At 38.5% G+C, this 15478-nt stretch overlaps 2 protein-coding genes across 3 annotated transcripts; both read right to left on the bottom strand.

Moving 5' to 3' along the window:
• Nucleotides 1-7696: 7696 nt before the first annotated feature.
• Nucleotides 7697-10525, bottom strand: LOC112182612 (DNA-directed RNA polymerases II and V subunit 8A). The gene is made up of 4 exons (XM_024321117.2): nt 10059-10525; nt 9828-9985; nt 8390-8481; nt 7697-8054 (listed from the first exon to the last, which is right to left on the bottom strand). The coding sequence occupies exons 1-4, from the start codon at nt 10234-10236 to the stop codon at nt 7943-7945; spliced, it is 540 nt and encodes a 179-aa protein (XP_024176885.1). The 5' UTR covers nt 10237-10525; the 3' UTR covers nt 7697-7942.
• Nucleotides 10526-11006: 481 nt separating this feature from the next.
• LOC112178651 (elongator complex protein 5) lies at nt 11007-13583 on the bottom strand. Of its 2 annotated transcripts, none has more exons than XM_024316830.2 (8): nt 13452-13583; nt 13093-13198; nt 12877-12975; nt 12524-12748; nt 12353-12445; nt 11954-12111; nt 11800-11846; nt 11007-11381 (listed from the first exon to the last, which is right to left on the bottom strand). In XM_024316830.2, the coding sequence occupies exons 4-8, from the start codon at nt 12691-12693 to the stop codon at nt 11283-11285; spliced, it is 567 nt and encodes a 188-aa protein (XP_024172598.1). In that variant the 5' UTR covers nt 12694-12748; nt 12877-12975; nt 13093-13198; nt 13452-13583; the 3' UTR covers nt 11007-11282. The 2 variants fall into 2 exon arrangements, with proteins under 2 accessions (XP_024172598.1, XP_024172591.1); XM_024316823.2 differs by having other exon boundaries at nt 13133-13198.
• Nucleotides 13584-15478: the final 1895 nt, after the last annotated feature.

Genomic DNA, 15478 nt, shown 5'->3' with positions numbered 1-15478 from the left:
AGAGCTACCCTTCTTCCCAACGCTGATCAAAACCACCTCCAATCCAAATTTCCCAACTCCACAATTCGGGTATATGGGCTTTCTTAGTGGAATCAATTCACTTCATGGCCTTTGTGATTTTTTGGGTGCTCTTAATGGAATCAATTCGCTCTCGAAGCTCAAGCAGACCACAACGAATTGCTGGGCTTCGTGAAAATTGGGAATGAAGAGTTTGGCATGAGATTTGGGGCAAAAGAGGATTTGGGTTTTGAAGAAATGAAGGTTTTAAAGAGACCCACATGGATAAAGCCATTGGCTTTCATTTTGTGCTGCTTAGGTTTTGCAGAGATTGAGCAAATGGGTTTAAAGTTGAAATTTTTTTTTCATCAAAATTGAAACTTGGAATCTCTGCAAAATGATTATGTTAATGGAAACTTGCCACCACATTTGGTGGCTATTGTTTATTGACATGCCACTAAGATAGAATCACAGAAGCAACAAGAAGAAGACGTGCATGACCTTTGCTTTTACTGAATTTCTCTCTTGCAATTGATTGAATATCATTCTATTGAGCTTCAATTATGATTCCCACTAAGACCCTTGTTCATAAAAACCTAGACTAGAAAGATGGGGTCTGGGTCTTTCATGGCAGAAGAGGAACAAGAAGAGGAAAGGAGGAGAGAGGTGGGTGGAGAAGGACGATGACAAAATACATATATTATTTTTGTTTGTAACATACCAATAACATGCAAGTGGTCTAGTGTTTGGGGCTTTCATTTGCATATGTGTTGGGGTGGGTTCGAGTCTCCCCAACCTCAAAGTCTGAAATTTATTTTAGATTTTCCATATTCAGTTGGCCAGGGTCAGTTTGGAAATTTCATTTATGTGTGGGCCCCACTTTTGATGAGTTGGAAATGTCATGTCAGCACTTAACGGCTGAAATTGACAGAATTGAGTCGGAGGGACCTATTGGACGAGAAGATGATATTGTGGGGGTGTTTTGGATGAAATTGAAACTTGATGGACTGAATCGATGTTTGGCCCATACCACAGGGTACTAAACAGTATTCAGCCCAAGAAATAATATACGTGGCTTCTCTTGTCTGATAAGATCGATCAATGCCCTCTGTCTATAGGCCTGATAGGAACAAAAAGTGCGACAATATTATTGAGTATATGCCCCATTTTAGCCTTGTTTCTCTCTTAGTTTCGTGTTTTGAGTCATTGAGTCATTTTCAGATTCTTGTAGAGTGTTTGGTGTGAAATAAGCAGAAAATGCAAAATTCATAAAAAATCCTAGCTGGATCAAGATTCCTCACCGTCGACGTTTTTTTTGCGGTCTTTACATTTTAATTCCCTTTTTTTTCCTCTATAAAATTCTGATATTCTCCTGCTTATTGTAGGAAACCTTGCCTGGTGGAACTCTTGGAAACAACAATGATGAAATCAGAAAATAAAGCATTTAAGACATTTGACCAAGCAATGAAAAAGGAAAATAAAGGTGAAAGACGTTTTCAGTTGGGGAAAAAAGGAGAAAGACATTTTTCAGTTGGAGATTAAAGAAGAAAGATGTTTTCAACTGGAAAATAAATAAGAGAAAGACGTTTTAGCTTGTTAAGAGACCTCATTATGAGAGGAATTAAGGCCATAAATGAGTCGTTTCAGCTGGGAAATTAAAGGAATTATGATGCAATCCCATCCGTCCAAATGATGAAGGGTATGATTGACAAAAGCCAACCAATGCTCCCCTATAAATAGGCAATGTCCAAACCAGAATTATCATCGCTTCCTGGCCGATCACTTCCTTGCCTATCGCTTCCTGGCCAAAAATTATTAACCTCCATCATTTACAAGACCGTGACCACCATCCATCCATTAATCTACAAAGCTCCTAGGCTCTAAGTCAAGGACGCTCCACCATAGCAGAGACGAGTTCATCATCTTGTTGCTAAGCCGCTAAGGAAAGTTTCTAAGTGTAACTATGACTCTACTTATAATTTTTATTTCGGTTTTGTCTGTTTGGATTTGCGAGTTGTGTAATTAGAGACATGAAACTTTCATAATATTTTTAAGATTTTCAGTTTATTATTGAGTTAATTTTGAGAATTCTTTTATGATGCATGTTACAATCTTGTGCCCTTTTACGTGTTTAGGTAATTTTCAGAGTTAGGTTAATAAGTTTGCATGCTAGAATAATGCTAAGTGTTCTTGTGTGTTTGCTTAATTTGTCAAGAGTAATTGTTATTTGTTAAGGCACTAAGTTAAACAAGTAGCAATTAGTTCTAAAAAGTGGTAAAAACCATGTTCAATGTTTAAACAATTCTGGAAATTACGTGTTAAATTCTATGTGTAATGGTTAATTTGCACGTGTGAGTTGATTCGAGGGTTAGATAATACTATTAGTTAAGAGAATTACGCTAAGTGTTTTCGAAAATTAATAGTATTGGGCTTGGTAAGGACTTTTCTGATCCAAGACCACATTAGAACGAATTAGATAAATGGATTGATCCGCTAAGGCTTTTCATTTGAGCCCTTATCTAGGCATTTAAGATGGGCACATTTTTGTAGCATGTTGAAATGGATTTTCTGTTTTTACACTTAGTAATTTCCGAGTTGTATTGGTCTAGGTTAGGGAAGTCGATCATTGTATATAGTTTTATTTGTTTCGTTTTTATTTTAAGTAGATTAGGAACCAAATCTGAAAACCCTCATTTTATTCTTTTATTTGTTAATTGACCTTTTAGTGTAGGTGTACCCTACAATCCCCGAACTGAACGATGATCACTGCTTATCCTATACTGACAACAACATTTTGCATGGTTAAATTGTGAGGTTATTTTAACCGCATCAAGGCACCAACAATTCCCCGACAATTCCAAGCAAGAATCCTGAATGCCATAGGATAGCCCGGCCACCGTCAAGCGCGGCTGTCCAAGTTGCTAACGCACGGCGCTCTGCTAGGGTTTTCCTATATTTTTGAAATTTTTTATTGTCTGTTGTATGTAGATAATTGTATCTAAAACACTAGAAACAAATTAATTCCCAAGTCAATTATTATGTAATTAATTCATTTTTTTATTTATTGTGTAGAAAATTAACGGAGTTACGGAAATGAGATAAAAATGAACGAAATTGGAGCAAATTGGAGTTTTCGAGAGAAAGACGAAATAGTGGCTCCGATCAACTATGATCAATGTCAGCGAGAAAAGTGAAACCCGACTACTTTCTAGATGGTTGGTGTGGAAATATATTGAGATCATGGAGAAGATTATATATATATATATATATATATATATAGAGAGAGAGAGAGAGAGAGAGAGTAAAAGAAGAATGAAAAGCTGTAGCCCGTGGTGGTCTGTCAATTAAGCAATTGACCCATTGCTTAATTGTCCTTTCCCCCTCAAGCCAATTGTATGCAACCACCTCACCATTTTTCTTTTATCATTTCCTTTCTGCCTCTAGAGAGCCGCACAGCCACCATCATCATTCATGCTCTTTGTCTCTCCCTTCAACCATCGAAACCACCCTCCACACCCATTACTATTTTCCATTTTTTTTGTCTTTTCACTCATTCCACTACACCAAATCTTTATCAACTTTTCAAGGAGCATCAAAATTTGAGAATGGGTAAAGTGAGAAGCTATAAATCAAAGCTTATCATAATTGCTTCATAGCAATTTGTGACTTGTTCTTGTTACTTCTCACTCCTTTTCACCTTTACCTCTTTAATTGATGTATATTGTTATTGATTAATTGATGGGTTGTGAGTAGTCTATTTAGGAAACTAGGGTTTGAGCCCTAGCATGGATTTATTGTAATAAATATGTTTTGAATTAATGATTTTCAATCTCGTGTTGGCACATGTTCTAATCTATATTATTTGGCTTACATGCATGATTAGGAGCTTGATTAACTGTTAAATGTGTAGATGAGTATGTATAGAACAAATTAGGGGACCTAATCACTTCTCTAATTTATGGCTAGAACACTAGTTTAGAAAATGGTTAGTTACAATACCAATTTTGATTGTCGGCTAGTATTGACTAGCTTGGAAACCTTGATTGTAGGACTCTTTGCCTTTTCGTGCAACTAGAGACCCTAGTAGAAAGGCTCTAGATTGTCCCAATTGAGTTTCTACGACCCTTGATTCGGAGTAGGAATATCTTTTATAGAATCTAATGACCCATGAGCCTTGAAAAGCCTTGGGTACGGTTCTTGATGCCATTATGAATTGTTTGACCATTATCGGAATATAATTGTGCATTATATTTGGATAGGAAGATACCCTAGTGACCTAATTTTCATTTCTTGATTAGTTTCTATTATCTTTATTTTTAGTTACAATTTTAATTTTCAATTGTCATTTTTATTTTTCGCAATAAAATCAATTTTTACAAACCACTTTCATTGTCCATACCACTTGGTTGTGAGCTTCCGCATTCACTTGTGGTTCTCTTGACCCATTTTAGGCTTGGTTGTTCCGAGCCAGGCATGTAAATAGTTTGGTGCTAGTTTATAGGTTTTATTTGTTAAATTGTTAATGACTTAGTAATCGGCATAACTAAGGTTTGGAGTTAGTTTTTCAATCCCCGTGGTACTATAATTTCGGGTCCAAATATTTCCCAATTCTTTGATGACCGTGCTCTTATTGCGCGTAAGTTGCATTTCAACATCAAATCATTGTACATTGAGCATGATAATAATGATATCCGAGTCACCCTAGGTTTGTTGCTAGAACATGGATTTTTTTAGCCAGTTTCTATGTCCAAAGTGAGCAACACGTTCAGTCTTGTTCTTGTCAACTCAAATATGTCATAAAAGATTGAATAAAGCATGAGGAGCTATATAATTAGGCTTTTTACTATCCGTTTAGAGTTTATTAGAATTTCATGAGCACCTCATGAAACTAGTATGTATCATGATAGAGTTAAATTCATCATTAGTGCCTCAACTCTTTTGCTCTGGTCAATTTGATACCTAGACTCAAAATTTTGTATCAACGTGATATTTATGTCAATGGTCTGTTCAAATAGAGAAAGTATAAGTCCTTTCACCAATTTTAAAACTTGGACTTACTTGTCTAGCATTTAAATTTTTTTTCCCTCTTTTTCTTCAACTTCTTCTTCCTTGTGCCAATTTGATGACTTCTTATTCAGAGTATGCTAAGGCGCATGGGGTGAGGCCTGGTGTCGCTGACATGGGTTATCCTCATCAAAACTTCGTGAACCTAGTTATGGTGGCTGTGGGCCACAGTGGTAGTTGGAGACCTGCTAATGGACGAGAGAGAATCTAAATCCATTTTCCCTCTCTCTCTGCATTGAGCCGAAGAAAACAACAGAGCTCTGTATGGACTCCATCAATCCACCATGACATGTATAGGACAGATGAGTACGTATCCACCATCATGTCATAACCCAGCAACCAGTTAATGAATACACATTAAATCCAAGCAAAAAATCTGACAACATAACCAAATGATTACATGAACCAACTCGCCCTAAGAAAACCAAGTGTGAATTTATGAGTCAAATTCAACACGAATAAAGCTAAAAAACTCTAGAAACCTTGCTTGTGTACCGATTCCCCTTGATATAAGTAATGATTTAATTTTTTTCTTTTTAGTAAAGATAAAAAACTCACCTCGGAAAAAAAAAAAAAAAAAAACACGCTACACGCGCTGAAAAACCTTGCTTGTGTATTGCTTCGTTCTCGTCCGGCTGCGCCGCGGCGCTGGAGCCGGCCTCTGGCCGCGTCGGCGTACAGTGTGTGTGGCCAGACGGGATGCCGGTGTAGTGAGCGTATCCCTTGTTCGAAGGCTGAGATCGGAGGTGCTTCTATCTATCTCTCTCGGTGTCAGGATACGGTTGCATCTGGACGATTGGGGATCGGAGTGGAGACGGAGCTTAACCGGGTCAGAGCAGCGTCTGGAGGCGGTCGGAGGGTGGCCCGAGATCGATGGTTAGACGGGTTCGATCGCTGGCTTGACTGAATGGACGACGACGGTTTGCTGAAGTTTGAATCGAATTCTGTTGTAGATCCATGGAATTGTGGAGGGCTCTACGGCAGTGTTTCGAAACAGGCAGAGGTTGCTGTGATGGTCAGGGTCCGACTACGGCGGGACACCGGGTGTGGAGGCGAGCTGATGCAACTGTTGACTTAGGCTGGGAGGGCTGGAGGCCCGCTTTCTGGTGTGAGCTTTTGGACTTGGGTTTTGCCTGTGGGCCCGTTCAGGGCTAGAGTTAGGGTTGTGGCTCAATTTTTGGGCCTTGCCTTAAGTTTTATTTTATTTATTGTTTTTGTTTACTTATGTTATTTAGTTCTGTTGCGCTTTTTGCGAGCAATAAGTTCCTACATTGGTTGGGTAGGGCTAGTCGGGCTATGTGCCTGTGTGTGCACTCAAAGTGCCATGTCTGCTCTAGGTAGGCGGCGAGTTTCTTGCTTCGTCAAATGGTCACTACCGCTTAGTGGTAGGGTGAAGCTCAGTGTCGTCGGATCTATCCTCCGGTGGCAACATAATGGGAAAGCTGTGCATCTAATAATTATGCTATGTTGTAATCATGTTACATATCGAGTTATCTTTCTATTATGTCACTGCTATGTCAAAGCAAATAGAGTAGCTAGTAGTGGACTCTTTGCTAGTTGGTGCTTGTTAGAATACATGAGTTATGTAGAGATTCCTGATATTATTTCAGGACATACTCTAGATGCCTATTGTAATCAGGGGTTCAGGCTTAATGTCCCCCCTTGTATTCGACAGTTTCATTAATTAAGGCTTGAGGGCAGCCACACCAGCCCTTTATTAAAAAAAACTCACCTCAATAATATCTTAGTAAGATCATGCACCCTTGGCTTCCGCTCATCACGAGTGGGCATTTTGAACTAATCTTGGCCCTCAACGAGTCATCTGGCATTGAATTCATTGAACTAATTTGGGTTCCTAGACATGGGATTTTTCATTTTAGTTTTTATTTTTGTCTAGTTTGAGTACAAGAATGGAATAATTCTTTTCTTTTTTTTTATCTTTTTTTCTCTAACAAATTGGTATGCTGAGACTTGACCTTGTCCTCATATCACACTATTATTACATGGAACCTCCTCCGCTACCAATTATTAATGTGACACCAATAGTGGAAGACATCCACAAGTATCGTGCAGCCCAGCTTGCAAAGATAGACATTGTTGTCATTACAAGTCTTGCAATTTCATTTAGATTGGACTCTCATGTCCCCACAAAATTCATTTTCCCTCGTTCTTTTCTTGCATTAATTACCCACTTCTGTTTATTTTATTGCATTAATTACATATTTCCTAGCAGCTTTCCCAACAACTTCCCAAGTGTTTCCAAACAGTGGAGGAAAATTCATGGGAATGTTAGTTTCGTATCCCATGAGAAAGGTGAAGAAAAAATTTTCATTTCTGTGAACCAAACTAGGCCTAACTAATTATCACGTCATTGTAAGCATCACCATAAGTCCATAACACAATTGGGGGATTTATAAAGCATATACCGACACAAAAAGGGGAAAGGATAGTGCACTACGGGGAAATTGAAATTACAAAATTCAGCCGCTCCTTTTACTTTAAGATAGGTCAATCATAAGCTATGAAGCTATGCCTTAATTACTGATGATCCTTTTCTTCAAACCAAACACAAATGACCTATAAGTCATGGCAACCGAACTGCAAGATCACTATTTTCAAAACTATAACCACAGAAAAAAAATGCAGCAGACATGAATTTCATATTAGGAACGTTCAAACCTTATTTCTATGAAAATACTGCAATAGAGTTTCATACAGCTGTAACATGCCTTGCCATCATGTCTCTAAACAATACCACAGGTTTATGTAAGCTGTACTCATCCCAACCTAATGTCAACTATCAAGGTTCAGCATAAGTTTACAGAACACGAGGCTAAAAATGTTCATATTAGGACAGTACTACAAGCAATTCCATAGAGATTCACAACTTCCTAATGAGGAGAAACAACCTCTGATCAAGTTCAAAGTTCTTGAATTGAGCGGATTCCCCCTTCAGCATCATTAAAAGCCCACCAAATGAAGCATTTACCTCCCTGAAGCCAAAGAAAAAGCTTTCTGACAATCATGTCTTTTTGCAATAAATGTTGTTTTAGGATATATTGCACAATTATAGGGATTTGAGTGAACTTGTCCAGGTTGATATGAGCTTATACCAATTCTAACAGCAGTTCTTTTTCAGGAAGCCTACATTCTATAATATTTTCTCTTTGGTGTGGTGTGTGCTGGGGGAAGGGGGGACTCTCCTAATCTTAACCAATTTCCCCACCCTCCCTCACCATTTGGTATATAACTCAAGCGCATTGGATTTAACTTATCTGTTTGCATGAACAAATAAATGAAAAAGATGCTGGAAAAAAAAAATACATACGCTTTAGGATCACGTTTAGAGCCTTCTGAAATTTTGTAAAGCTTCCCTTGCAGGACATATTCATATTCATCAGCCAAAGTCTTGCGATTGCCCTGACCAAAAAAAGTAAAAAACAAAAAAGCTTTACCAGTTCAGCATAATCTGGGCCACTATAATTTGGTAAAGCAACCGAACAATGCAACAGCTACAGCTGCGAGCAAACATCCTAAAGGAAAGGAGCAAATACTACATCATGAAAGCATGGAAAACACAGCATTTGCAATCATTTGTGGCAATCATTGTCAACTGTTAAAGATGACCTTGGTTTTATTGTCCTTCTGATTAAATACATCAGCTACTTGACTGAAAGTGCACAGTGATGGTATTGGCAAAATGTATATTAACATATAACCATAAGACACACACACACACACAAAATGTATATTAACATATAACCATAAGACACACACACACACACAAAATGTATATTAACATATAACCATTAGACATACACAGAGATATATAGATATTATATACAATAAGGCATTCACATAAGAACATTTCTTTGAATTTGGCTCCAACCTTCAATTGAGAAGGTTCTAATACTCGAACCTTTCAAAGCAGTCATTGCTGCTTTCCATTCTAATAACCAACATGAGGACAAATCGAGAGGTCTAAAAAGTACATCATCCTTCTTAAAGCAAAATTGTCCTCACACATTTTCTAGAGCTCAAACTTTGGCTAACAATGCATTATGTAATGCCAAATAAAGAGAACACAAATCCCTATAAAGAGAATTTCCAGCAATCACCCATCCTAGAGAGAAGTTCTCCATGTCAATTGTGATTTGCATCCAAAACCTATATGACCGTACTAAACCTCAAGGCTCTCCACAGCCACTTGCTGTCCCAACCATTAAACAGTCGAAGAAACTAAGCATTGTCCACCAAATGGTACTCCTGCTCTTTCCCTAGTATAGGCCGTAAAAAGGCTCATATCTTCTGTAACCACTATGAAATGCCTTAGAACTCTTAAGATAATTTTTGGGTTGCAGTGTTGAGCAAAGAACGCAACACATTATACTTGGATTAATATATAACGATATAAAAACAACATTGATAGAACTTACAATAACCTCCAGAAAAAAAGTCATCTGTTCAGCATATAAAAGAAAACACCTCACGGCCGGACAAGGAAAACAAGCCGCAGTTCACAACAACTAACAAACTCATATTACACAAACGGGAGTATTCCCTAAACCATAGTAACTGATGCCCATAAATTAAACCAAAATAACATTCAAGCCTAAGCTCAGAGCTTTTTAGATAAAATATGCTTTATTAACCGAGAGCAGTCTGGTAAGAAGTGAAGGTGGTGGAGAGATTCTAGTGTTTTAATTTGTGTCTTGTTTGAAAAAACATTAGATAAGAGATATATAGAAGGACAAGGAATTTTTTACCGGGGTGAAATAGCCAGTGTCAGGTGTTCCATCCAAATTGAGTGTAGAAGTAAGAGCCATGGAGAACTTCTCGCCTTCTTTGATGGGGTACACCTCTGAATTCACATCAAGGTGCATGAACATCTCGCAAGCCTCACTCTTTGCTTCAACTCGGGCAACTACCACAATTCAAAAACGTCATTTTGGAACAATTTGATGCATACAAAACAGATGAAATGATGATGACGATACCTTTATCAAACTTTTTTCCATCTGGGTTCAGTCGCAACACCTGAAATATATCCTCGAAAAGACGATCAACGACCATCCCGAGAGAGAGAGAGAGAGAGAGAGAGAGTGAGGATTGAAAATATGGCCGCAAATGCAAAAACCCAAAACCCTTTATAGCCTTGTGGCTATTTACGATCATAGGAGTCTTAATTTTGAAATATTACGAAAAGCCCCATTGGGTAATAAAGCCATAGTTGGATAACTTTTTGGAATCTGATTGTGGAGATTGTAGAAAGCCAATTGCAAGGGTGCATGGAAGTGTTTCGTTCAATAGGAGGCAGGCCGGGCCAGTTCAAGATTCCCAGAGAGAGTGACTCTGAAGCTGGAAACTTGATTTCCATGGGCAGGTGTTGCTGATGGGAATAAGGAAATTTTGGTGGTAGAGGGATTAAATGGATTTTTGAGAATCCTGGCGGGGAGGAGTGTAGGACATACTGTTTATTTCTATTTTGCCAGATCGGAAAGCCACTTCCGTTTAGATTCTGATTCTGTTTTTGGATCTTGTTGGTTGCAAGACAATTTCCTACATTTGATTATATTTTATTTAGAAGGCATTACTATTAGAATATATTCTCTTTGTCATTCTCGTCAGTTATTTAAAGTTAAGCCTTCCTGATTTGGCAAAACCATATTCCACATGTCCTTCCTCTGCTTACATTTAAATGAAACTCAAACCTCAAGAACTTTAAACCAAGACCGTGGAGAACAAAAAAAAGGGAGCTGCCAAATTGGATTTAAGACTAACAAAATGTATTTTGTGCCAAGAAGAACATAATCCAATAATTTGGAAGGTTATTCTTCTGTGACATGTTGTAGTTTTTTCTTTGTTAGTGATGAAGGGTTTTGTTTTATATCTGGGAAAATAAAAGGAATGAAAGAACAGGTAAATGTAAAACAGAAATTCAAAATAAAGGAAACTCAGGGAAACCACTACCTTCTGTATTAGAAGGGAAAGGGGTGATTAGTAATGCTATTCGCGTATACACTCATGTGAACTAGTGGATCTCAGTATATGGATTGGGTTGTACCGTTATCATAAGAACTAATGGGTACTATTTCTTGGTGCTCTACTTCTTATCTCTTTATGTTAGCACAGGCAACTACTACTACTTCCCAATCTGACATAGGAAAGTAGTAAATGAACCTCAGCAGCTGGGTGAAAAACTAATATCAAAATAATCCGTTTTACATGGTTTGGTTGTACTTGGATATACCACAGCAACGAAGACTGCTTATAAGGCCAGCAACTGATGACAAGGATGCATATCTTAACATTTCATTTACCTGGAAAAGAAAGAAAAAAAAAAACAGAAAGCAAAGTGGGTTAGAGTGAGAGAAAGCAGAAAACGAAGACATACTTTTCAATTCATTTTGGCCTGAAATAAACATACTGAAAGAAGAACTAGTTGCCAGCATAAATATTCAGCACATCATTAAGGGTAAAAAAAAAAAAAAAGCCTCTCTAAATCCTATATATTTATATATGCAAGCTTAAACCACTCTTGGGCTTTTAAGCACATATGGATACTCTAGCAAATGTAACTAGAGCTAATTAATAGGCATCAATCATACAAGGACATATTTCTGTGCATCAACTCCGAAGTACCAGCATTCACATCTAACTTTTCCAGCCAAATTGACATTGAGGGCTTAAATGGAGGGGCAACCTTTGATTACATTCAAAATTACAAATGCTACTTACTGAGTCTATTGCAACACAAAAGCGAACTTTCCCTTGTACAACAAATCCTGCAAGCATAAATCCCAAAAGAGAAAAACCAGAATTACATGCTAAAACTTATTTGTACAAATCATCTGACAAAGTATGTGGAATCTCAATAGGCACCGAAAAATACCTCTTCCAAGTGAAATAATCAAAGAGAAGAGACTACCCACATCCTTCACATTCCCACAAATACTAGCTATGTCATAAGAGAGTTTGGTCGCACTCCCACACTGCCCCATCTGATCCTTCCAACCAAGAGGATCCGTGTAACAATCAAGAATCATAATCCTGCAATGCTAATTCAAATTCAGTCTAGACGTCCATATACATTACTTATACATACATAATCAACACTCCTAATTGAAATACATGAAAAATTGCTCTTTTTGGTCCAAATTTCTGTTTCCTATTAGCAATAACATGATCAATGATTATAGGTAAACAAAACCAAAGCTTAGTAAAGAAAAAGAAAAATCCACTGAAGATGTTAATTCCTAGTGGTGAAACGAAGCAATATGAAGTTACTGACCAGTGGTGAGACGAAGCAATAGGAAGTCCCCTCTTGCTCAACAAGTCCAAGTAAAATGAGGGACTCCGAGAAAATGCGACGAGCACGAGACCTCTGAAAATCAAAATCAATGAAAAGAGAAGAGAAGAGAAGAGAGACAAAACGGCGTAGTATTAGAGGAGAGGAACGAACCGCGATTGAAATTTGCCAGCAGAGATATTGGTGAAGTGGTGAGAGAGGAAGTGAGTGAAGACGTCGAAGCCTAGAGGTGAGGCGATGAAATCCTTTATTGTAAGAGCCGGCGCGTGCTCGCCTTCCAAAGCTCCGTCTCGAAGTGCTCTGCAAATCCATTCCGCCGCCATTGTTGCCCTCAGCAGAGGCGGATCCAGGATTCTAAGTTCGGTGGGGCTTGGACTTCTTAATAAAGTGAAGGAAAAAAAAATTCAAATATATGTAACACCTAAAATTACAATTATGAGAGCAATGCCATTATGCCAATACATTTATCAAAAAAGCAAGATATAAATATTTAATGACGGTATTACCTTTATTTTTTTTCAAGCTTTCTCAAAGGAATTGTGGCCCTCTGCTTCTGAGGTCTGAGCCCTTCTCCTCATGAATCATGAATCATGCAAAGTTACAAACTGCAATTGAAGAAGAAATCAACATTAAATGGAAACCAAGTTATCAAACCCATTTCTAACTACCCTTGATTTTAATTAAGGTAATGATACTGATTGGGTCCCAATCAGTATCATTACCTTAATTAAAATCAAGTAATCAACATCAAGATCAATATACCATCAGTTAATCAGTATCCATAGGCCAAGCAATTACATCATTTTGAGTCTTTAACTGTCTGCAAATCTGCAATTATACCATCAACATCAAGTAGCACCAACCGAAATCGAACCCATTGGCCATTACCCATTTCAACTATAACATTACGGCATTACCTTAGTTAAAAACCAACAAAACTCAGAACTGATACAGATTAAATGGAAGACAAGATCAAATGGAAATCGATTATTTACTAATTAAAACTCAGAACTTCAGAAATCAGAAGAGAAGAAGACTAGAACTCTAGAAGACGGAGAGGGAGAGAGAGATGGTGAGATACCTGGAGGGGGGAGGCGCGGAGACCGGAGAGGCGGAGTTGCAGGTCACCGAGTTGGGAGTGCTCTGCGCTCCAAGTCTCCAAGTCACGGCGGTGGGGCTTGAAACGAGATGACCGGTCCCAAAATAAAAAATAAAAAAAAATCTATATACCTTTTTCAATTTTTTGGGCCCAAAAAGTCCGGTTCCGCCCCCTTACTCTCTACTTCGTCCTCTGTAGATTGAGTAGATTCTTGTACAAAACCACAGCCGGGGCCCCGGGGGAACCATTGATGAAGAAGAGTGTACCAAACGACGCGTTCCGATTTTTTATTTTTTTATCTTTTACTTTTTAAACATTTTTACTTCTTCTAGAAAATGGACAGGTGTAACGTCCCGAACCTGAATTTACCGGTTTACTAGTCATTTGGACAGTAAACAGCCTTTACTTTCACTTTTACTTTCGGTTTAGTACTTTTTGTGGCCCTAAAAGTTGACCTTTTGTTCGGGTCAAAATTTGAGGAAAAGTTCTTCATGGAAGTTGTAGAGGACGTTAAACCGAGCGCGTGCATATGTGGTGCGTAAAAATCGGACTTAGTATGCGAGAGTTATGGCCAAAAATGTGAAGTTACTGTTTATGGTAATTTTTGATTAAAATAGAAAGTTACCTAGGGTAGGTTTCCATTTCCGGAAACCCACCCTTCCCCTTTCTCTCTCCTCCCCCCCCCCCCCGAGCTCTCTCTTCTCCGGTTCGACCCTTTCCTTCCTCCCTCCGATTTCCGGCGATTCCGGCCACCAATCGGCGTGCCACCGGTCACCAGAGGAGCGCTTCCTCCCTCCGAGCACCCCAGCAGCCTTGGTTTTCCACGATTTGGCCGGAAAACCACGGATCGAAGCCTAAACCACTCCGGCTGCAGTTTGGGACTTTTGCCGATTCCCGGCGATTCCGGCCACCTCCGGTCCCCATTTCTTCGTCGAAGGTTTGGTTTTTACCACTGATCATTTCCCCTATGGTCTTGTAACGCGATTTGAAGTGTAGAGGCCGGATCGAATTAGGGTTCTTGAAATTTTCTGGGTTTGTGTTCTTGGATTGATTTCGACTGTTTCTAGTTGTTATTTGGGAATGTTGTAGTTGAGAAGTTGAATCAGTGTGTTGAGTAGGTGCTGCTGCCAAAGTTTGGTGGCCATCGGAGCTGGTGGCGGTGGCGGCGGTGCCGCCACTGTGGGAGGCGGTAGCGGCGGCTAGGGAAGCTTTTTAATTTCATTTTCTGGCTAGTTAAATTCTATAATTATCATAGGGCATATATGTGAAGTTTGGTGAATTTTGGAGGAGTTTGGAATTGTTTGTGAATTTTCGAAGTTTGGAGTTTTGTGGTGGAATCATGGGACATCCGGCCGTCGGATTTCCCTCGTTTTCATTATTGGAATATGTAAATTGAGGAATTGGAATTGTGGAAGAGATTTGGGGTGAATTTGAGAAGTATTGGAGATAGAGATTTTCAGGTTTCGTTTAGGTTCGTAATTATTTTATCGAATTGCCGTTTACGGAAATTTAATTGTGTACAGGGCAATGTTGCGAGCTACGGCTAGATAAAGGAACTCGTTTGTGTGGTCACCCAATAGTACTGTGAGTGGACCTTTGATTTTAATTGATGCATGCAAATTAAATTCCGCATGTTTTAAGATATTGATTTATCAACTTATTTATCGAGCATTTTATTTTGTTTGGTTTATGATTGATTTATTGGTTTGAACATTTGAATTAAATTTCGTTATGCTCGATTTGAGGACTTTGACTCATGCGGATCAATTTATACTATTTATTTATTTCTACTCGACGATTTGAGATTATTAATGAGTTTCGAGGAAGTATAATTTTATACTTATTTATACCTTACTTATATTTGAACCTGAGTTGAGCTTGGCGTGCGGGGTCACGTCTTTATACATTTGGATTTTTACTTTGTGAAATAAGTGGGGAAATTATACAGTTTTGCTTGGCTTTCGACTATCTTCTTTTTCACCATATGCGGGTCATGTGTTTAGGTCTCC

Source organism: Rosa chinensis, chromosome 1 (assembly GCF_002994745.2).
Source record: "Rosa chinensis cultivar Old Blush chromosome 1, RchiOBHm-V2, whole genome shotgun sequence".
In the NCBI taxonomy this organism is placed as follows: Eukaryota; Viridiplantae; Streptophyta; class Magnoliopsida; order Rosales; family Rosaceae; genus Rosa; species Rosa chinensis.
The sequence above is the reverse complement of the archived record's forward strand: the minus strand, read 5'-3'. Positions and strand labels throughout refer to the sequence as shown.